Genomic DNA, 23,967 nt, shown 5'->3' on the forward strand with positions numbered 1-23,967 from the left:
TGGAGTTTGAATGGATATGCTTAGTCTTGAGAATATGAGTTTTTGTTGATATTCTGACACCCTGGGGTGGAATATAGCAAGTAGTCAGCATCAAACTGCAGCAAACACACTTGTGTTTTATAATTTGGGAGTTGTATTGATGATATTCTAAGGAGAAATATCTTTCACCTGTGAGCACAAATTTGGGTGTAAGTTGGTGGTTCCTTCATATCAGGATTCAGAGTTGTGTGGAGAAAGTTTCTCATCCGTGGAGTACAAATTGCTTTTGTTAATGTAAATGAATTAGAGAGTTGGGGGAAAGTGGATCTGGAGTTCTCTGGTTAAACTATTTGTATTACAGGCCATCAACTTCACAACTCTTTTTTGTATGTGAGTGGAAAAGTTGCTTCAATCAGAACCAAGAAATCTTATGTTGCCTTCGTGGTACTTGATGATGAATAATTTTGCCTTTGTTTAATTCACATTTCTGTTGTTTGATTTGTAGAGACTTGAAGCCTGAGAATATACTTCTTGATGACTGTGGTACGTAAAAATTAAAATTAATTTTGAAGTAAAGATTTACACCTCTAATTAATACTGTGCCAGAAATCAAGGGATTTCCTCATGATAAAAGGAACCTAATTGTCAAATCTTAACTTTAATTAGCAATGAAAAAAGTGCTTTTGCTTTTTAGAAGGCAGGGGACTAAACTGGGACTTTGGAGATCAACGATGATGATGTTTGAAGGGTTATAAAATGGTTCCTTTTCCCTTTTGCTCCTCTTTCTCCTTCCTTCTCTTGATTTAAGATGGCTGAAACTTTTATATGGATTTGTTTTGTTTGTCTTTTCTTCAACTATGGAAACACAATTTGTTAGATGTGGGGCCAGAACTTTACTTAGTAAACCAGAATGTTTAGTCAATAAGAAGAAATCTGAAGCATTTCTGTTGTAAGATTTCAACTAAAAGAGGTCTCATGGTCACTAGTGCTTATGTGGCTGGAAAGAATCAAGGAAGTACAAACAATATGAAGAAATGTTTGTAGTCTTTTGTTTTTCAGAAGCCAAATTAATCTTCTTTAATGACTTTGTATGCAAGCCATTACCAGAATCTTTTGAATTGACTGTAGAACATGTGCAGCAATTCTCTCCTAAGCTGTGGGTGAATATTACAAGTTTGTTCTTGTAACTGCTGAGCATTTTAGTTAAGGAAAAACTGTTTTTGAAGTCATTAACACAGTATATTTTTTTTAAAGTCAGCATGTTCTGACTGATAAATTTCAAGAAAGATGATGCTTGGGAGAAGTCACTTTCCAAGAGCTAAAGCTTTGCTAGACATCAAATGCATTCTTTAATTTTTCTCTCCAGTAGTGTCTTGCAAAAGCTGACGGCTTCTTTGAGGAAAAATGTAGCCTTGCAGGACTGCATTAGAATGCTCTCTCTCTGCCAGGAATATTTTGATCCAGTTCCAGGGAGCAGAGGAGACTAATTAGAAAATCGCTTCAGGAGCTCAGATCGTGCACTTGAGAAGGGGTTCATCAGATGTCAGAGAACAGAAGAGCATCTGAATGTATTTAAAATAGCATTTGGTGCTCCGGAGCGTTATTTCCAACCAGTATACAGAGTGGCACTTGACTTTCTCTATTCTCTCTCTCTCCATCCCTTGATTATCTGTCATGTGTAAATCAGAAATTAATATGCTGTTAACTAATATTGATGCTATAGAGATTTTTGAATTCCAGAGCATGTATGCACAAAGACACTTGGGCATTGGAATAGGCTGCCCAGAAAGGTGACGCAGTGTCCACTCTAAACAAGAATTTAAAAAGCCTTGCATGGTTTGGGCTGGCTGCTTGCTCAGAATGTTGTACTAAAGACCTTCTGAAGTCCCTTCCAGCCTGAATCATTCTATAAATTTGGGTGTTTCTGTAAATGGCAGTATCCCTGTCCGTTATAACCAGTAGTATAAATGTATGGGGTTTTTTTTCTTTTTCCTCAATGGATCTTTCTGCTCTAGATGATTGGCAATTTTTTCCTTTAAAATTGAAAATATAATTGTCCTTTCTTCTGTCTAAACTTGTATATTTTTATTAAGGAAGTACCTTATGCATTTTTACAGTAAAATGTCAATACCATTCTTACCTTGAAATGTCTTGAATGTGGTTGAAACAGTTACTGAGTCTGTCCAAGAAAGAACAGTATCTGTCCATGGGAATTTGAGGGAGGGTGGGGTGAATTAATTCCCATTGCCCTTCTTGGACCAGTTCCCCATCTGAGCAGTGCTGGTCATGAGAAATCAGTCTTCTACCATGTGACTTCTATGTCGTAGATACTGGTGTAAATGTGTGACTAATAGAGACAGTAATCAGCTTGAGAAGTTTGGCTGATAAAGTGAGGTAGAAACTGTTATCTACTTAGGAGTGATTCATGAGAAGGGGAAATCCTACTATTGAACTGACATGTACATATAAATAATTCTAAGTAGGTTATTGATTCAGCTGCTTTTGTTTTGGGGTGGGAGTGGGAATAGCAATTCCAAGTACTCATGCTTGGCATTATTAGAGTACTCTGTGAGAGGAAAACTGGGTGTCTCAGTACAGGCTACAGTCTTCTCACATTTGGAGTAAGTTAGGTAAATTTTGAAGTTTTATTAGGAAGTCAGCTAAGTTTTTGTGGTGGGAGTACAGAATGGAAAAATACAAGTGTCTGATGCACAGATACAGAATCTGAAACTAGCAATCATCATTTCTGTTTGTCCTAGAGCAGCAGCCTATGCCAAAGCTAGGAATTAGAGTGCTCAACAGCAAATTTTTTGTGTGTGATCTTCAGGAAATCGGTTAGATCTGTGCCTCTTTTCTTTGCATATTTAAGGAGGAGCTGAATAATAATAAAAAATCACTCCTTTCTACTTAAGTTAAATAAACTTAGTTATATGAGTATATGAATGTTTTTGATATTTTGGGGTGTTTTTTTTAATCAAGTGTTGTACAGAAATTTTTTCAGTGATGACCCTGTATTATTTGCTAACTATTTATAATTTATTTTAACATAAATAGGGCATATCAGAATTTCGGATCTTGGATTAGCTGTGCAGATTCCAGAAGGAGAAACGGTCAGAGGTCGAGTTGGGACCGTGGGTTACATGGGTATGTAAAGTATCCTTTGCTTGTTACATTTTACCAAAAAATTTGCTCCCGTCAATATAAGAATGACTTAGAACTGTATTTGGCCTGGATTACTTACTAGACATGTTATGAGAAGAAGAAAGCAGTAGATGTTAGTAGTCAATTATAAGCCTACTGATAAACTTGAAAACTTAACTGAAAATTCTAACTTTAGGTAGAACTTCAAGAAAGCACCTAATTTTTTTCTGAAATTCAAAGAAATTTAGCATCACAGGTAAGCAGATGGATTACTGTGACAATACATTTTTTTCCAAGCTTTGGAAAAACTTCATTCTTAGTTTGTAAACAATACTGGACTTAAGCATTAAAGAACTTCAGTTCTTCTCTTGGATACAAACAGAGTTCTTACTGTAGAAATTAACATTTCTTCAAAGTGCAGAGAAGCTACACAAACATCTCTGCACAGAGCCAGAAGGGTAACTGAGAGTTTTTCCAATATTTTATTAGTCAATTTAAAGTGAAATGTCATGGATGTGTGTTTGTTTTTGTTTTGTAGCTCCAGAAGTGCTCAAAAATGAAAAGTATACATTCAGTCCGGATTGGTGGGGTCTTGGCTGCTTGATTTATGAAATGATTGAAGGACAGTCTCCATTCAGGAAGCATAAGGAAAGGGTCAAACGGGATGAGATTGACCGGAGAGTAAAGGAAGACCAGGAAACATATTCAGACAAGTTCTCAGAGGAGGCAAAATCCATCTGCAGGATGGTGGGTGAAGAGACGTAGAGGTTTGAAAATTAAATTTCTAATCCTTTTAAAGAGATCAACTACAGGGTTTTAATGTCTTCATTCAGAAGGGAAAGCTGCATAAATTGATTTTGCATCACATAATTGAAATGGTCCAGTACTGTTAGGACCACATGTAATTATATAGATGGAGTACAACAGCTCGGCGTGGATACTGCATGGGAAGAAGTGGGAGAGGAGTACACTAGTTTGCTCACCTAAAAGAGTATCTACAAAACAAGAGCTTTTTTTTGTCTTGCCTGGTCTTAAATTTATACAGAAAGCTTTCTGTACTAGTTCATGCAAAATATGTGCATTACTTAAGCCTATTGGAAAAAAGTAAGTCTGTATTTCCTGAAAGAAAAGTCTACTGCAGCATCTGTACTGGAAAATCTATTCAGCATGGCATCAATTAAAGTATTCTCATATAACTTTGGGTATAATCTTCAAATGGTCTGCTTTCAGGGATTCTTTTGTCTACTGAAAATATATTTGTTCCCAGAATGTTGTCATTTGAATTTCCAGTTTGTTTTGATACTTGATAAATTTTATCTAATAAAAGGCCAAGTAGCAAAATAAACTTATTGAAAGACATTGCATGTAGAATTTTTCTTTTAATTGTGGGATTATATCATGTAACAGCTTTTTTCCCCATGTCTTTGCAGTTACTTGCTAAAAATCCAGGGGAGCGACTGGGTTGCACTGAAGATGGAGCTGCTGTTGTAAAGCAGCATCCTATTTTCAGGAACATTAACTTCAAGAGGCTGGAAGCAAACATGTTAGAACCTCCATTCTTGCCAGATGTAAGTAGGTGAGACAGATTTGATTAGTATCTAAAAAGGCAAGAACTGTCATAATTCTATGTCAGCAATCGTATGATCCCAGAGAAACCTTTAAAGTTAGTTAAATTGGCAGGAGAATGCCATTGTGGCTATTGAGAGCTAATTTTTTTGTATCGTTTCATCTGAGATCACAAAATTATTTACAATAGTGGCATTTCTCTAGGGAGAAATGCTGATTGTAGCTGATTTCTTAGCCCTTAAAAGTCCACTTCCATAGCTCAGATGCAGAACAAATGAGAAATATGTTTGAAGAAAATACTCTGGAGTTGAAAGGAGGGTGGCAGAAGATGAGTGAACTATGACAACCATTAAGAAATCCAAAGAAGGTTTTGATACTTCTTTGCTGTTACTTGTAGGATGGATGAAATTGTTCAGGTGCCTTGTCATGAGATTCTTTTAAGTTTTCATATTCCTGTTTTGTAGCACAGTGAAATTTGGTGATCAGCAATGTAAAATATAAAATTGTAGGTATTTTGCTCCCTTTTTGCTCATATAGAGAAACAAAAACCAACCAAAAAATACCCAACCCCAAAACTTTAATGAATCAATCTTGTCTTGTACTGCAGCCACGTGCTGTATATTGTAAAGATGTCCTGGACATAGAGCAGTTCTCAACAGTAAAAGGAGTGAACCTGGATACTACAGATGATGACTTCTATTCCAAGTTTGTTACGGGTTGTGTCTCCATCCCTTGGCAAAATGAGGTAATGTATATTTCTTAAAAGATTATTTTCCTTAGTAGAGCAATATAGAGGATTTAATAAAGGATATAATTAGTATGGATTTTCTCTCTAAGATGTAAAGAAGTTTCTGCTTTAGACTTCCTTGCTTAAAGACTTCAGAAAGAAAGTTGTTCCCAAAACATAAGCAGCTTGCTAAAAACTGAGATCTATGGTAAATTTTTGTAAATAGAGTCTGACTTCATGTCATCATAGATACAGTGTTCAGAACAGTGTTTAACATCAGCAGGACCACCTTTTCCTTGTTCTTCTCTCACATGTTATTCAGTATTGCTGTTCACAGGAGAGAGATGGAATGCTATTCCAGGTGTTCAGAAGCAAATAGGCACAGTGCAAGTTTTTTGTATATAGTGCCTGTGTATCAATAGAGGATTCAAGTGACACAGTAATACAGAATTGCAGACTCACCTTTTCCAAGGTTTCAAAACAAACAATTCAATCAGTTGAATCAGACTTTTCTCTTAGAGCTTTTTCATGTGCCTAGTGAATGACTATTCACGTATTCTGCATAGAATACTAGAATTTTACTACCTCTTCATGCAGTTCAAATCCTCTTTACCATTTCAGCAAGAGCACTCAGTAACAAATCTTTAAAATCACAGTTGTTGTTATGACTGCTTTCCCCCTATTATAAGGTGTTAGTTGAAATTAGTATTGTCTTGAATTCTAGAGGTGTATTTTCTTTCTCAGTATGATTGATTTTATTTAAAGCTTCAACACAAAAGATGAGCAATTTCTCAAACAATTTGAAGAAAAAAGTACATTCCCTTTTGTTTTCCTTTTGCTTTTTTGCATTACATTAAGAAGGAGATTTGAAAAGGTGTCATTTGACATAGAAAGTCTTCACTAAGAAGAAATGAACCTTGGAGAAATAGATATTTCCTATGCTATGTTGTAATTCTGAACTTCAGAATATGATCTAGTCATGAAAAAATGCACTGCAGCTTAATAACCCAGCATAGAGGGGTAAAGTTGGAAATAGTTGTGGAATTCTGGTGATGGCAATTCCTTCTCTTCAAGGAATAACTATGCAGACTTCATTGTACATTCGTGCTTTTTTTTTAATTCATGTTACTGAACCTTCCCCCAAATCTTTGCACTTGATCTTTTAAGAATTCCATTTGCCCTGCCATGACTGTACTAATGTCATGGTTTATACTAAAAGCAGAATGCGTTTCTTCTTATTCCTCTTTATGCCCTCTCTCCCTCTACAAGGTGTATTCATCTGGCTCCATGCTGTTGTGACAGATGTGCACCAGTGGCAATCACAGACAAATGCCAACTAGATGTGGGCATTAGCCACTCCCCCCCTTCTGACCCTACCTGTTGGTTACATTTTGGCCTTCACCTGCTGTCCTTTCTGCATCCAGTGATTGTGGGTTTATTTGTTTTATTTTCTGTGTATACAGACAAAGATTATTTCAAAATCCCTGTCTTCTCTCCAGAGACCCATCTTCATTATACCTATTTTTTTCCCCGTGTCATGTTTATTAATTAAGTTCAGTTCAGGGTATAGAGATATTACATGTGTTAGACTAGATTGCTCTGACACGAGCAGAACGCATGAAAGGAAAATCAGTTTCTGGTTCTAAAAACTTCCACTTATTGCATCATAGGCAGAAGAAAGGCAAGAATGCAACCAAAACAAGAGAGCACCTGAGTACTTCCCTGTGTGATAGTCTCTCATTGCTACTCTTTAGTTTGTTGAGTGCACAGGGGGAGCCCGTGTTGGCTTCGTGCCTCCTTTGTGGAGCTCTGTGAGTGCTGTAGTTTGGCTGATGAATTTAAAAGTGTAAGGAGTACCCAGCCAGAGTAAATAGATAATACATGGAACTTGTTTGAAAGGCTTGTGTGGACATTTCGTTTATATTTCATGTGTTTCAAAGATGATCGAAACGGGATGCTTTGAAGATATCAATGCATATGAAACTGATGGTACTGTGTCACCAGACAGAGAGAGGTCTCCTAAACCAAAGAGAGGCTTCTTTCACAGACTCTTTAGTGGAGAGGTAAGGTTATTTCTTTTCTTTCATAAGAAAATTAACAGTAAGACCTTAACTTCCATTCAGGTTGTTTATATTATTTTGTGATGGGAAAAACAAGTTGTTTGCTGAATACTGAAACTAATGAAATCTGGTTTGTTATGGCTTCCCCTCCACTGCGTTTCAGAAACTGTGGCAATCCCTCTAACTCCAGGAGGTTTTCCTCCATCAGCATTCTGTCTTCCTCTAGTTGCCTGGGATAAAGGTAGTGGGTGCTGTTAGAAGCTGTGCTACAGATCTTTCTTTACTAAAGAGGTTAATTTGAGTCTTGCTCCTTGTATATTTTGCCAGTTTTTAATTAAAACTTCTGGGGAGGTGTCTTCAGAGGTGACTGAGGCCCTCTGTAATACCATATATAAGTAACTTAGCAAAAATAACTATATATCCAATAAAAAAGTAAATAAGTAGAAATATCCCCCAAATTAATGAGTGGGAAGAAGCACCATGAAACAAACGTTAAAATATCTTAGGTAATTTAATGCCTTTAAACAAAACAACAGCATGTCTTCACAAAACAACAACATATCTTGACATACCTGATAATGCACGGCCTTTTCTTACACACCTGACACTCTTTAGTAAACGTTCAGAGAAGTGAGTATTTACCACCTAAAAGACATGATACATTGTGTTTGCCTATAGGATGTAAGAAATAGGCTATTTGAAAAGGTTTGCAGTTGAAGATGTTATACCCAATTCTGCTTGCTCAGTATGCCTGCACTTAGAGTGGAATTACCTTGAGAAGTATGAATATATTCCAGTAGCAAACACTTTGGCAGAAATTACTTTTGCTTTCAAGCAGAAATGGAATTTTAAAATAGCTCAGAGTGTATCATTAAGTAGCCACAGCAGGGCCGTGTATTAAAATTGTATGAAGAAATTTTTTGTCTTCAGCTGGCAATTCACCTTCCTAAAATGATACAATGCTAATGGAATGTATAATAGTACCATCATTTTTAGTTTACCTTTTCAAATTCACTTTTCTCCCACGTAGGTGGAATAGGAGGGATTGTTGAGTGTACTAATAATCTCAGCTAAAGATAAAGCTTGTGTCTTACTGTAGTCTTTTCCAGCCAAATCAGCAAGATTCATACTGTCCCAAGATATATTTCTATGTATTGAGAGAGTCCTAAAAAAAATGAATATGGTTTGAGAGTTTTCAGTTGGTTTTGAAGTAGTAAGACTGCAGTTAGTTGTCTTGTGAAGTTAAAAGGAGGAAAGAACTTAAGGTTAAATGAAACTTTAATGACTTGAGATTTGGGGTTGGATTGTGGCTTCCTTTGATTTTTCTTAAAGCATTTAGTTAGTATGGAATAAAACGTGCTGGAGAAAGAGCCACCCTTACAGCCTTTCTGTTGCCCATAAAACACACAAATAAACAATTGTGTCGGTTCTGCAGCTGAGTTGTCTGTTTGTCTTCTCTTGCAGGTCTGTTTTAAATCTGATTGCAGCGATGATGAGCAGGAGTCCTCCAGACTTTAAATCATTTTACTCTCATCAGAAAGGATGAGCAAACGTTAAATGTTTTATATCTCTGTAGCAAATTGTATTATATATATTTTTTATCTGAGTTCAAGGATTTTTGTACATTTGTACTTCATTTGTTTTAAGATGTATATTTTCACTAAAGCTTAATTGTACAAAAAGCAATGAGTGCCATTTGAGTGAGTGTGTTTCTGTATGAATTTGATTTATCTTGATTATTTTTTTCTCAGTGGAATGAATCTAGGAATACTAAAAGGATTTTAAAGCACAGAGATAATATCTATGGCATCAGTGTAACTTGACTTTGTATGGTCCTGGTAAAACTCTTCTTGTTAATTAGGATCTCTATTAGCAGTTTTCTTAACTTTAAAATTGCTGTACTGATGAATTTAATAATTCTGGTACTATCCAGCAGCATGGCAGTGCTATTACCTAATGTATCTCTCAAGCAACTGCTAAGAAAAAAAAAAAGGAATTCAGTGCACTGTGGCCAGCTATTAGGAATTGCTCTTTACTATCTGGCTCTCTAGAATACCTTTCTGTATTTCTGTATAAAGAGAATTCTGAACATTTAGCTTAATCCTGTAACAAACTGTAGTGCCCCATTCTTCTTTTTTCTATCCATCTTACACATCCTCTTAATACAATTTCTTGGCATGAACCATGCAAATAGACCTATGCCAAAATTTTGTAACTATGTTTTGAAAAGTTTGTTGTCTTTACTGAAAGGATTTCTTTATATCTGTGGGGACACCTTTTTATTTTTTTCTGTAAATGAAATTGTTTTTAACTCTATTTAGGATGTTATAATTTTATAATGGGTTAAAAAACAAAGCATGGGCTCTTTTTACTAACCTCCTCTCTGCTTATTATGTTGTAATATGCAATGTTGTGGAGTTGACAGCGATCACTGCCACTGAGGAAAAGGCAAGGTAATTTGAAGTAGCAAATTTAATTATGTAAATATTTTTTTCTTATAACCTTTTAAAACAGAAACATTAAAACCTGCCTTTAATGATTGCTGAACACAAATGTGGAGCTGGCATTGAAGTTTGTTATGATTACTTGATGTTCATTAGTAAAACTGATAAAAGCTGCCTGAAAGCTAGTCAAACTTCCATTCTTCTGGACTCACATATGCCAGACTTTTTATTTGGTAAAGTTTCCAGTAAAACTATTAATCTCTGTGTGAGAGTCAATTTAAAGAGCAGATTTCATTAAGAGCCTTTTCTGTTTTCAAAATTTGAGTTAGGGACTTAAAATATAATGGAATGCTCTTGGAGTTGGAGACATGACTTTAGTTACATATTTTTTTCTGTATTCTGAAGATTTGTCTCCACTGAACATGCTTTTTTTTTTTTCCTTTCAAATCTCTGGGGCACCAACCAGACCACACATTTATTGTGCACACAGAGCAACTGAGTAGCCCCCCACCTCAAATAGGTCTCTGCTTGTGATCCACAGACCCAGTGGAAGAAATTTAAGCTGCTTCTGAGAAACTCACGACATACATTTGGTTGTCAAGCCCATCATCAGGTTTTAATTCACAGTATTTGGTCTCTAAAGACAAATGTTTTGATGGATTAGAATTCAAAAAAAGTTGAAAAACCAGTGTGTTACAGAATCCTACTGGGGCTCAGCTGGTGTCTATCTGAAATTGCCACAGAAACAAGGAATGAGAGACTCTTTTCCTGTGTTGTTAGTGCATTTTTCCTGCAGTCTACAGCAGCACACAGGACACCAAAATGACTGTTGTGGAAAGTACAAAGAGAAATTGGCAGAGGGAGCGAGAGTTTGAATGAATTACTGGAAGATGGTCTGATGTAATAGTGAAGGGCTGGGAGGCTTGACAGAAAGAGAAATGTCTGAAGTGAGGGTGTTGGCTGGAACCATTATGCGTGAGACAATGAGCTGGCATGGTCTGACCTGACCCTCTTAATTTTGTACCACAGTAATAGAAGGACTCTAAAAAGATGGGAATGCAAAAATGGGGAAGTAGTATAAGTGTTTTATAAATACCTACCTGGTTGCAGAAGTCATCCTTTCCCTGATTAAGGGGATTAGTTTTTTAAGGTTTGCTGTTCTGAGGCAAAGGGGGCTGTATTAAGACTGGGCATATGGGGTGACAGTCTGGATTTAATATCTGCATAGAGCAACTTGAAATTTGGGCAAGAATACCATGGACACAAGCTGAGTAAATTTTATGAAGAAAATACAGGAATAGGCTTTAATAGATTAAAAAAAAATCTGCAAGTTTATTTATCATGTATTTAAAATTTTCTTTCCTCATTGGATGGAGAGGAATCTTAACTTAAAAAAAATAAAATCAACTTCTCTATTTTGGAGTGGTGAGACAACACATTCTCCAGGGTTCTGCAAAAAAAAAAGACTAGATGAAGAGAGAAGGGAAATTGTTCCTAAAAAGTGGTTATTTACATGTCTGCTTCTTTGGACAAGGAACTCTTTGTAAAAAAGTGGAGGATTTGTTTGTTTTTATGAAGTTTTATTTTGTTTCATTTCACAAGTTTTTTCATAAATTCTCAATAATACTTTTGAACTGGTTTTGGGTGGAGTATGTTTGCAGGATTCAGACCTAAATTCCATTCCTTTTGAGGTCTGGGTTTTCTTGGTTGGTTGGTTTTTCCCCAGCAGGCTCAAAATGGCATTTTTCTACTATAAATTTGTCCCTTTTAGTTAGAAATACAACCACATAATAATGACTAGATATTTTCTAATGTGAATCCCCTAAAGAATTAGAAAAGACAGGAAACTGGAAGCATCAACATAACTCTCCTTATACGGTACGTGGAGATGAAGATGTTTTGGTGTTTAGGGTGACTAACGTGGGTTAAATATCTTTATTGGAGTATTGGGAGCTTGGAGATGCCTTTTGAAAGTGGGGAAGGGGTAAGGAGAAGGGAGAACACCTGAAAGCAAAATATTGTGGTGTGATAAATTTAACATGAACTTATATCTTGATTTTTTTAGGACACAACTGAGACAAAGAAGGGCAAAGGCAGGAGGTTGTGTTGACTGATTATGTAGCCTTTTATTCCCAATAAACTGTTGTGGCAGGGGGGAAGCCAAGAAAATTCTTTTTATTCGGTATGACTTCATTGAGATTCTTGATCTATGTGTTAGAAGGCTTTAATAGCAGTGAGACAATCCAATAGCCCAGCTGGTGCAAGCTTTGGAAAGATCTGTGGAATTCCATGGAGTTATTTGCATGAGATCAACCCTCCTTTTCTGTGGCTTGTTTTCCAAGCATTTGTGTACATAAGTCCCAATGTCTGCTTGTGTGTACCTCATGAATCTCTATTTAGCTCAAAATTCAGAAACTGTGAAACAATGTACCAGTATCTTATTGGTTTACTTAATGCTTTTGAATGTTGTGACCAACAGAATAGAATCTTCATGCCTCAGGGTTGTTTTTTTTCCTATTAAAAAAGTTGTCAGCTTCCTCCCCTTGGCCCCCCTGAGGTGTAGTGTTCATTATAGAGATGGTGTTATGTTTCTGGATTATAACAACAACAAAACAGTCTCAGCTGAAAAAATGAGAATTTAAAAATAATATTAAATAGGAAAAAACCTGTGGTATTTCTGTGACAACAAGAGCATTATTGACAAATCTTAGCCTTTAATAGATGTTGTCTTTTTTTTTCCCCAATCAATCTTAAAACAGTAGTTTTGAAGGGTTATGAAAGAGAATTGTCTCCATCTCAGAATGAAATAGTTTAATTTATAAATCAATGATAGAAGCTATCAAATACAGTAACAATCCATTTTTAGAATGTACTCCAATTATTTTTCAAACAACACTGAACAAGAAATACAAGAAATTTTTCATTGCCATTTGTTCAGAGAATACTTATTTACAAGTTACTAAAATAAGTCAACAGAAGGAATATTTTTCTATGGTTTACAATTTAGTGTTACATTAATTTAACATTGGAATTACCACCTTCATTTTAGTATAGATTTTCAGAAAATACTTCTCTTTACGAAGTCCTCAAAAATTTGAATGATTGGAAAGCATCTTTAAACGGAATTCATGTTTACTTTGATTTTAATTACCTGCCTGGCTTATTTTGGTGCTTATCATGTCTCTTCTGCTGAATGTACAATTCTTTTTTATTTCATAATTGTTCTTGTGGTGTAACTTGAGTTTTGCACATGAGATGTAGGTAACTTTTTTGTCATGTTCCAGATGTGTCCAAAACACCAGAATTCTTTCAAGGCATAGGAAGCTGACCGTTAAATGTGATGTGTTAGTTCCAGCATCTCCAAACCACTGACTGTTCTTGTGTGAGCTGTTTTCCTGGATGTTCTAGCATTGTAATTCCTGAAATAAAAGCAAAACACTGCCGCATATCTCAACCACATCTATTACTGTCTAATGTGATTTATTTACCATGTCTGCCATGGTATCTGGGATGGAATAAAAAGAAAAATTGCAATTTGAAAAAGAAATTTACAATTTCTTGAAGCAAAAAATATGTATTGCATACTGTAAGTTTTTTACAAATGTAAGATAGTCCGATCCAGGAAAAAGTGCCCTAGCTCTATTATATTGTCTCAACTGATACTTTATCTCATGGTCTGACTCTGGATTTCTGCATAAATTTCTGTTTGCAGAAAAAATTGCTGGGATGTGCTGTTTTTCATCAACACATTTACTGTAATTTTATGACATGAATTAAAGGTCTAAGCACTGAAATGCTCCACAAAACAACTTCAAATTAATTACTTTAACAACAATACAACTGTGCCATGGCGTGTTGCAGATTATCTGTGCGTATGTCAAACCACGTGGGCCAGCAGTCTTGTGAAGTCTGTTGGATTATTTGAGTAGTACCAATTACCTGGTGAATCGTTCACAGGAATGCAGAAATACTGGCCAAAGTGTGACAGGACAGCGAAAAATATTCCTGACATGCTTGTCCAACCTGTTCTTAAAAACATTAGATCCAGAGGTAACCTTATAGACAAGGTAAGAGCATGTTCCTTTTTTTTTTTCTCCTGGAGGCTGAGATTAATCCATTGTCATCCACTAAATTTCATATAACCTTTAAGGTGTGCACTGTTAATGCATTAAAATTGTGACTTCGTTTTTCTTTGAGGTAATGCTGACTTCACAAAAATGCCCATTTCTAACCCTGCCTGCTTTTTCTTGCCCCTTGCTTGTTTTACATGACTTTATTTTTGCCAATGCGGCTGTTTGTGGGGCAGGATCAGTGACACGATACATGCAAAACCATAGGGCAGTAAATTTGGGTTGGGAGTACCTACTGATAAAGGTACTCACTAAAGAAAAACCTGATGCCCCCGAGTTGTCTTACAGTTGTTTCAACTCCTGCTTAATGAGCCAGAGGGCTCCCACTGCCGATCCAGTTCGGAAGGACAAGAAGAACAAAGAGGGATGTGCTTGTGGGCAGGCAGTGCCTCGGCGCTCCTGCCGGTGAGTCAGCAGCCCATAGGGGACTGGCACACATTTGATCTAAAGCTTCAGAGCAGGCTTGCAAGGAGTGACTTGGTTGGTGGCTTGTTTAATCTTTTATAAGAGCTTATGCTCTTCTTAATGTGCTTAAGTTTATTTGAAAGTGTGGAGTGACACATGCAATTAACGCAGTGTGTGCAGCAGTCCAGCTCTGCCTGTCACCTTCTATCATGTATCATTTGCTAAATAAAAAATTCATGATCATCCACATGTTCCAGAGAAACCTTTCTGCAAGCTTTATCGGGGAAAAATATATTTTTTTGATAGCCCACATTTTGTTACACATTTATAATGAAATAGGGGTTTGCTCTAAATTGAATTGCTTTCAGTACTGTGGATAGGTTTACTGCAGAGGAATGTTTCAAATGGTTTGTCTTTTATTAACATGCTAATAAAGTTAACTGGCAGAGCGCTGAGTTACTGAATATTTGGCAGGAATATGTGATGACTTCTGTTGGCCTGAATATTCAGAGACATGAGCTTCACTTCTTTTGTTCATATGTGCTAACAATAACCAAGTCGAATTACTGAAAATTTATTTTCTTAATAGTTCCGAGAGCTGTTCTCCATTTCCATTGCTGGCACCCAGTTTCATGTGCTTGAGATATAAGTTGAATTACCAGGTCTCATCGGCTGTCATTTGCAATCTGTATTCAGCGAGTATTAAAATCAGTGGTTACAATTGGAAAGTTCACAATACTGTTGATTTTCTTTTTAAGTGCTTAGTAATCTAATCAATGATTTAAATGTTGTATACTGTCTCTTGTATCTTGTGTGTTTAGCGTGTGCTTTAGAAGCGCGAGGAGCACCCCCTGAGGAAGGTCCAGCCCCTCACGGGCCGCGGGTCACGGCTGCCTTTCACCACCAGGGGGCGCCGCAGAGCAGCGCCGGGCGGGCTCTGGGACCCGGCGGCTCCGGCGCGCGGGGAGGGGCGGGGTCCGCTCTCTGATTGGACAGAGCGGCTGTCACTCTCCCCGTTTGCCCGCCCCTTTACCGCGTGCCCGCGCGTGACGCCGGGCCGGGGTAGGCGGGGCGGCCCGGTGGGGGCGGGGTGGCGGCGACGCGGGGGTCGCCGGGACGGGTCCAAGATGGCGGCGGGGCGGACGGGAGGCGGCCGCGGCCCCGGGCGGCGCCCGCCCCATTCATTATCGCGGCTGTGACGGGCCCGGGCCCGCGCAGCGCCGGCACTGCGGCGGCAGCGGGGCAGGGGCAGCGGCAGCGGCGGTGAGACAGCGCTCGGGCCCGCCGGGGCGCCCTCGAGAGGGCGGGTCTGAGCGCGGGCCGGTGCCGGCGGCGCGGGCGGAGCGGACATGGCCACCATGGAGAAGCTGACGAAGGCGTTCGAGTCCCTGCGCTCCTTCCAGCAGCAGCAGGGCCCGGCTGCCCTGCCCGAGGAGCCGCTGCAGAGACCGTGAGTGCCCCGCGCTCGGGGCTGGGGGGTCCTCGCACGCGTGTCCCTCGCCCCGCCCGGTCCCGGGCGACCGCCCCGCCACCTCCGCTCGGCCCCGGCGCTGCCCCGTCCTGGGCAGGAGGCGGCTCCGCAAACCTGTCCGGGTGCTGCTGCTACTGCCGCCGACTCTGCTGAAGTTTAAGTGCGGAGTAACTTTCAGGGGGAGCACGTTTGAAAATTCAGCGGTGCGGGTGATGAACGGGGGATACAGCGGTGCTGTGTGGGTTTCACAGGCTGGGTCTAGGAAGGAAAACCTTATTTTCGGCTGATACACTGCTGCAAAAAAAGGCAAAACCCCTTAAGCGTAACTTAAAGCACTCCTTTCAACCTTTTCTTTTCTGGTAACTCTCGAAATCCTCCCTCACAGACCTTGTTTTTCAGTGCTTGATTCTTTCTGCATGAGTGTCTTTTCACTGAGCTCCCTCCAGCTGATTATACAGGTTTCTTGAAATAAGGATTCAGGGCTGAGCAAGAGAAATTTCTTCCATTCTGTAGTTCCCTTCCATATCTTTAAGAGTGTCAATTGTCACTTGGTTGGTTTTCTTCGATCTTGTCAGAACAGTGCCCTGAAAGTTCATGTTGAAGTTAAAAACAAGCATTAACATTTATGAATTCAGAAGTTGAATGGAGTTGAAGTCTGAGCTCTGAAAGGTTTGGAAGGAGTTGCTGTGGATAAGTGGATATGTCTGTTTGTGATAAACTTCGTTTAAAGTCTTGTGCTGTGACTTGCTGCGCAGAGACCTAATAGGGATTAGTTTAAATATTCCTGATACCCTTTTGCTTTCTTAAGCATAAGGGACAAATGCATTATATCTATGAGATGCTCTGGTGTCCCATCAGGAGGCATTATTGGAGGACAAGGAGCTGTTCAGTACCAAAGTGCTGCCCCTTGCATTTGTGTCCTCGAAAATAGCTTTTGTTGAGCAGGTGCAAAGACCCAGGTTTTTACAGGATAAAGACATGAGTCACACTGTTACTTCTTCTCCAGCTATTGGGGAGATGGGGGAAGCAGAAGGGTTGGGGAGCAGGTAACTCCTAAATTGGTGGTTTCACACGGTGCTGGCAGAGGAAGCGACGACTCTGGGCTCTGGGCCACCTGCTCCCACAGCACACTCTGGTATAGTTGCCAACTAAATTATCACTGTTGGGACTGTTTCTGTTTGGAGAGTGTTGTCTCAAACAGTCTCAATGCATCGTCACACTTGGTGCATAATAGGTGAAAAAACTCATCTTCATGAGCTGATTGTTTTTAGATACCTTACTGGTGTGCATTTTTTATACTAGTACTTTGTGTGACATGGGGAATGGATGACCATCTATTTCTAGTCTTTCCTATATGCAGTTCAAAAAGTCTGTCTAGAAAGTTACTGATGAGACAAGTTGTGGTATTTCAAGAGAAAATCCTGAAAATTCTTTGTGATGCTTGCTGAGGGATATCATGCTTGGTTTGGGTGGTCTAAATTTAGACATATTCTACTCTGAACATTAAAAAATTAGTGTTGTAGTTGTCCTTGTTGACTTTGCTTTGTGTTTAAAAATAGGCTGTGTTTTCAGGAAGCTGATGGGATTGCATGCCCCCAGGAGCAGTACAAATTCAGTGACAGCACTGAGCCTTATAAAAGCCAGTGAAAGGCTATTGTGACAGCCTTTGCTGAAGCTTCCCAAACTTGTAGTGGAATGGCAGGTGACATCTTGGATGTAATTCACAATACTGTCTGCATTTATTTTTTCTTGTTTGTAATGGACTGGAAAGGAAAATTGTCTCTATGTTCATCTTCCTTATGGTTCTGTGTAAATAGCACTTAAATATTTTGTAGTTCTGTCTGGATCCTGTGTCCTACTGAGGGCTGTCTCCTGCTGTGAAGTGTTTTAAGATCAGAGAGATTGAAGTAGAGAAGAATTTATTGTTTGCACAACATGCATCCATGTTTTTCTTCGCTTTGTTGTAAGACAATGACTCCAGAACTTTTGGTAATATTGATATCCTGTCTTTAGTTTTTTATTAAAATATTAATCAAATCCAAGCTTTTACCAAGAAAGTCAGAGCTTTTTCTGTTTTAAGAGATTTTAATCAGCAATAATCATGTGTTATGCTTATATTATGCATTACAGTCAGATGTCAGTGTCTGGTCCCTTCTCTTATCTCTTGTGGGGGTTTTTTTTCCCTTCTATGGAAACTTAATTTGAGCTCTCTGTCATATTGCTTCTATGCACTTCTGCTGAGGCATCTGATTTTCTTCCTTATCCATTTTTATCTTTTTCAGACTCTTCGATTTTGTTTTAAATTGGGTGTTGTGTTTTGTATTACAAAGCTCCCACTAACTTAGAAATTTATTAGTATAATGTAAAAATTCAGAGTTTACTCACTGAAACTAAAAAGCAGACAGGTCATCACACATCCTGTATTTTACATTTTATTCATTTTTACTTCTTGTCAGCTGAGAGAATGACTTGCTAGTATTTCTTCTGGAAAGATATTTAGCTTTTATTTGGTTAATCCAAAGGTAGATTCTTCACCTTTTCTCTTGTCAACTTGTTCTAATAGTCAATTATTGTAATTTTTTTAAATTTTTTTTTAAAACACTTGATTCTAACCATTACCGATACAGCAAAAGGTGCTGCAAAAGCCCAAGTGCTCTCCAACAATATGCTTTTTTCTGTATTCACCAGTTTTTCTGGGTTTTTTGTGTTTGCCTGGAGCTGTGGTCGCAGATTGGCTTGATTAGTGCTATATGGATGCGTATCATGAATTTTTGCTTCATTGAAGACCACGTGAACAGTGTGGATAATACGTATTGCCCTGCCTGGCAGTGGTGGTTCCTAGATGGTGTTTTTGGAATTAGCGTTTCTAGAGTGTCTAGTAGACCAGTTCTAGTTAACTTGACTACCCATCATTGCCTGTGTTAATACATATTGTTTCAATTGTCTCCCATATTTGGACTTAGTTTGTTTCTTGACCCCCTCATAGTTCTGTTTGTTATTAATAGAGTAGCTTTTAGTTTCCTGTTATTTTTCTCAAGATTAATGTCAAGCCGTTTGGTTTGGCTCTTTTTCTTATTGCTGGTTCAGCTTTAGAACTTCTCCCCTCGTAACATATCCTTAATTTCAAGGTCTAATAAAAACTAGCATTGTTGAGATGCATCTCTTTGTAGTCAGCTCATCAGGACTCAGAGGGGAAAATTATCCGGGCTTGATGGTTTTCTTACGTTGTTCATTAATCTTCCTGGCTAGAGATGGTCTGTAGAAGTAGGCAGGAGATTAAACTCCTCTGCATGTGAGATGAAGCTTTCCTGTAGATAACTGCTGCTTCCAGTATCTCCTGCCTTCTGTTATTCATTAGATATGTGTGATTGATTCATCAAATGCGTGATGCTGTTGTTGACCCCCTGGGTATGCTCATCAGCAGTTTGCCTCAGGACTTCATAATACTTCTGAATAGAGCTGTATTTTTGTATTTAAATAAAAAAATCATATGTTCTCTCTGGATCCTGTTCTGTTACCCTTCTCCCTCTGTAGGCACAGAAAATGTATGCATGCACGTGATATACATTGGGGCTTTCCTTCCACTTTTCATTTCCTTAAATAATTTTTTTAGAAGTTAAATTTTCTCTAGCCAGGCCTTTTTTAATTTTTAAGTTAGTTGTTTCAGCAAAATTTTCAGTGGTAGATTAAATGTTACTTGAGCTCTGTGTTTACAGATATCTGCCCAAGAGATTGATCTGTATTAGTCTGAGCAGTATTGAACAGCACTGCCTGCCTTGCTCAGGGCTATATTATGTGTAGATAATAAAGAACTTTATTCTGAAAGCAGTCTCATTCAGCAGTATCTTTAATGTGTTTTGTGTCCGGAATACTGAGCTTATGTGCAAGTTCAGATGTGCCTGTTCTATTTTTGGGTTGAATGTGTGCTGAAAATGGTGCTCATAAGAGATGTGGGCAATGCTGGGCAAAATTATCCTGAAAGGTGAAATGATTTATTTTCTGAGGTGGCTGTTCACATCAGTGGTGCTGACGTTATGAAATCAGATGGGCATCTTGGGGAGTATTTGGTGTTTTGTTAGAGATGATCTGAAATGCTGCCCAAGACTCTGGTGCTTTTTCAAGAGGGAGAGAAAGACATTGTGTATCTTGGTCAAATTCAAGTTGTCTACTCATGTTCTGCCAGTGGTTTAAGAGCACAAGCCCAAGAAGGGATCCTCTTTGAGGAATGTTGTAGCTTGCCTAAATAAAGTGCTGCCAAACCATAATGGAAAAAATGGCCTTGTTCAGAGCTATTCCTTAAACTTCTAAAAATGGAAGGTATTTCTGGGGTGAGATGAGAGGATCTTTGTGGGAAAAACTGAAATCTTGGGAATAACGTAACACTTTTCAACCCCCACTTCCAGCCCGATGGAAGAAAAAAGACAGGGATACTGGCAAAGAATGACTTTTACCAAAACTGTACTATTATTTGAGCTAAAGCTCTTAAATATTACAGTGTAATTCTTTTAAAAAAATTGTCAAACACTGTATTTTGAGTGAGCTTAATTTACTGTGCTCATTGGCTACTTGCTATTGGTCCTTAATGTTGTGGTAATGGTATTAATGCAGCTTAAGGCTGTTCAGATATTTTTCCAGCTTCTAGTTCAGAGACACTGTTTTGTTATTTGATGAGTTTTGCTATTTTTTGCCAAGACAGAAAATTAAATACTAAAAATACAGATGATCAGTTTTCACTTGAAAAACAAAAAGAAAGATTCTGTGTGAATGTGAGTGAAGGAGCTGATAACTCCTTATTGTGAAACAGACTCAGGAAAAGTACCTTTGGGTGTGTGGTTTTGCTCTAGTGTTGCTACTGCTTAATTATTTAAAAGTAACATCTGCTTTCCTAGAAGTGATTCTGTGTCAGTAAAGTTAGGAGTAGGAGATACTGCACGCTGAAATAAAATTTCACAGTCATGGTCGAGAGTCTGTCTCGCTCTCTGTTCTCAGTTCCTTTGTTGGGGGTGGAGCAGGGAAGAGCTGCTATTCCAAGAGCTTATGTCATGTTGAAGTGAATGTTAAACAGATTTTGTGAAGTAGAAGCTTTTCATATTGTGCTCTGCATTGTTTGTAGATGCACATCCTTTGATTTTGTGAATTTTATTCTCTTTCTGGTACACTTTGGGCTATACCAAGTGTTACTGTAGGGACATGATTCTCGATGGGCAGAAACTGTGCCTTGAGCTTTGCTATTTTTATAATTACCATTTGGAGGAATGTAGTCTATGATTGGATTGCTTTGTCATCCTTTGCCGTTCAGATGCAATATGGTCCATTTAATAGAACTCAAGTTCAAGACCTTGGCAGACAAAACAAGTCTAAGATGATATTATGTATGAGGAAGGTCTTTTTAAAAGTGGTATTTTTCTTTCTCATGGCTTCTTTTCCCCAACCTTTTTCATTCTATCAGTGTCTTTTATTTTCACTTTGTTCTAGGTATGCTCCACTTTTTCTTTCCTTTCCATTTACTCTTCTTCATTTTTCTTTCCAAAATATTTTCTCAGAATTATAGAATTAATATGATATTCCCTGTTAAATGGTTTATTGTCTTTCTAAGCTTATGTCCTTCCCTTTGCTTGTGTCCTGCCTGCTCTCAGCAGCAGTTGGCAGATGAGGTCCTGAGATTACAGGTGGTTGGTATATAGCTGTTTATCTAATGACCAGAAAGTGCATCTTTTTCTTGTATAATCATTAGACACTGCTCCAGCAAGAATGTTTCAGTGGTCACTTTTGAACTCTTGTCTCAGACTCACTGTCATTATTTTCTTCCTTTAGAAAGAAAGAACTTTCAGCTACCAAGAAAGATCGAGTGAACCATTGTCTAACAATATGTGAAAACATAGTTGCTCAGTCTTTAAGGTAAGGCAATGTCTTTAATTTATTGCATTAGAATGAATAGCAACTTGGTAGTGTTACCTATTCGGAGGATTCCTGATAATTGCTGGTTTCAAGTGCTGAATTTCTGTTTAAAATTGAAATGACATGATTTTGTACTTTTAACCATCCCAAGAAGTTGAAGAAGTAAGTACTTTTGTTTTAACTGTTCGTAGAGTAGGCATTATCCTTCTACTGCAGACAGAGAAACTTAGGCACAGAGGCCAAACACCTTGCCAGGTTATGTAGGAAAGAGCAGGGAAATGATGTCCCAACTCCTAATGAAGTGCTTTAATACGCTGTATGTCTTCTCCTCCTGTGTAAGTGTGTATAATATATGTGTAGTTGGATTATAAAACACCTTCAAAACCAGCATTAGTGTTTCCTTTTCAGAGTGCACATTGTAATTTTCTAATGTTTGTTTCTTTAGAAATTCTCCAGAATTTCAGAAGCTGCTGGGCATTGCTATGGAACTCTTTCTCCTGTGCAGTGAGGATGCAGAATCTGACGTCCGGATGGTTGCTGATGAATGCCTTAATAAAGTTATTAAAGTAAGAACCACATTTTGCCTTTTCTTGATGCACTGTCCTGTATGAATTCACATTAATGTTCTTGTAGTTGCTTTTCTTATTTCAATAATACCTCATAATGTAAGAGGCTAAGTAAGCTTCTTTACTAAATTCTGTACACGCTCTTAAGAGAGCTTCTAATGCCCAGATCAACATATTTAACTTGTCTTCTGTCATTCATTGTTCCAATCTAGTCTATTCTAGTTGTTCATTAACTTTGTTCTCTTCAAGTTAACCAAAACAAGAATGTCGGCTTTTCTAAAATCATCTTGTGTGGGAGAAATACTCTATTATTGTTCTGTAAACATAAAGACACTTAGCATGAGGAAAGGTAAAAATATTATTTAAAAGCTGCTTGAAAGCTGTAGTGCCTTTTAATTCTGGGCTAGTAGTATGCCCCAATTCAGGTAGTGTGATTTGCTGAGACTTGTAGGAGGAGATTTTAGGCAGTACTTAGGATAAATATGGTGTTCTGGAGATTGTGTATTCCCCTACTGTGATCCAGAGTGAAGGGCTTGTTGGAGAACAGCAGATGGGCATTCATAGGAGGTCAGGCAAGGTTTAAATCGTGATTCAAAATATCTTAAAATGAACCTTTTGAGTAATTCCTTGGAGCTACTGCTTTCAGGACAGATTTGCCTTCACTTGCCCTTTTTTTTTCCCCCAGAAATAATTGAACTTTAAGTCAACCTTAGGTACCTGCATAATTAACTTAGTTGATGCAAGTTTAGGTGCTTTAGAAATACGCAAATAATAATTTTCTTTAGCATGAAGGGGTGTGTAGAAGCAAGCAAACTAAACATCCTTATTTCTTTATGGATTTCCTCAGTTACGTTCTGTTTATTTGATATCTGAAGGAATTAAGTTTTGGGGATTGAGCTTGTGGCTGAAAGTTGTGTGAAGAAAGCTTACTCATTATGTAGTGTATTCCATAATGATAGGGAATGAGGAAGTGCAAGTGCCTTCCTTTTTTATTTTGCCCTGTGAAACTTTGTTCTTTTCACTTTGATTTAAATGTCTTTCCGTTTGTGGGAGAGCATTCTGTAAAATGCATACACTATTATTTAACTTAATTTACTTTAAAAGATGCTCTGAAACTGTTTTGAAGAATGCAAACTTCCTACTTTTCATGAAACTCTTACATATGCTTGGTATAAAACTTACCTCATAAATTCCCTAATCTATTTAATATCGTTGCTTTCTGGCATGGTTCAAGATAACTTGAAAAACTTTTTTTTTTTCCAAACGCTTGTATGGTAGTTGGTTTGGTTTTAAAGATTGAAGTGATTTTAAATGACAGAGTCTTCTATCAGTCCTTAGACTTGCCAGTTGGTCATAGCTCTGAAATGGTAACAGTGTGATATTCCAACAACATGGATGTATCAGACTGTTATGGAAGCTGATTGTAGTTTGTATTCTGTTTCTGTGTTCATGCTGTGTGTAAGCAACTTAGTCTTTAGGCAGACACTCTTGTGTGTATAAATACAGTGACAAAAAGATGCGCAGTTTTATTTTTGGTTGTGCAAGTTGCAGTGATGCTTGTGATGAGTGGAACAGAGGTG

General features: G+C 38.0%; 2 protein-coding genes across 6 annotated transcripts in view; both read left to right on the top strand.

Annotated features, from left to right (window-relative positions):
• Nucleotides 1-13,376, top strand: part of GRK4 (G protein-coupled receptor kinase 4) — a 40,815-nt gene extending 27,439 nt beyond the window's left edge. The window contains exons 10-16 of one of the 2 annotated variants that reach the window (XR_003534782.1): nucleotides 485-522; nucleotides 3,034-3,123; nucleotides 3,659-3,867; nucleotides 4,551-4,696; nucleotides 5,294-5,431; nucleotides 7,354-7,476; nucleotides 8,938-13,376. Coding sequence is in view for 1 of the 2 variants with exons in the window: in XM_027686552.1 (XP_027542353.1) it covers nucleotides 485-522; nucleotides 3,034-3,123; nucleotides 3,659-3,867; nucleotides 4,551-4,688; nucleotides 5,294-5,431; nucleotides 7,354-7,476; nucleotides 8,938-8,991 (790 nt within the window). In the remaining variant the exon portion in view is untranslated. The remainder of the gene's footprint in view (nucleotides 1-484; nucleotides 523-3,033; nucleotides 3,124-3,658; nucleotides 3,868-4,550; nucleotides 4,697-5,293; nucleotides 5,432-7,353; nucleotides 7,477-8,937) is intronic. The other variant, XM_027686552.1, reaches the window with a different exon arrangement.
• A 2,250-nt stretch (nucleotides 13,377-15,626) lies between these two features.
• HTT (huntingtin) overlaps nucleotides 15,627-23,967 on the top strand; it is an 80,254-nt gene continuing 71,913 nt past the window's right edge. For all 4 annotated transcript variants that reach the window (XM_027686721.1, XM_027686722.1, XM_027686724.1 and 1 more), the window contains exons 1-3: nucleotides 15,627-15,902; nucleotides 21,738-21,821; nucleotides 22,267-22,387. In XM_027686721.1, the coding sequence (XP_027542522.1) occupies nucleotides 15,802-15,902; nucleotides 21,738-21,821; nucleotides 22,267-22,387 (306 nt within the window). In that variant the 5' untranslated portion in view covers nucleotides 15,627-15,801. The remainder of the gene's footprint in view (nucleotides 15,903-21,737; nucleotides 21,822-22,266; nucleotides 22,388-23,967) is intronic.

This window comes from Neopelma chrysocephalum, unplaced genomic scaffold, assembly GCF_003984885.1.
Source record: "Neopelma chrysocephalum unplaced genomic scaffold, ASM398488v2 Primary Assembly neopelma1_71, whole genome shotgun sequence".
Taxonomy (NCBI): Eukaryota; Metazoa; Chordata; class Aves; order Passeriformes; family Pipridae; genus Neopelma; species Neopelma chrysocephalum.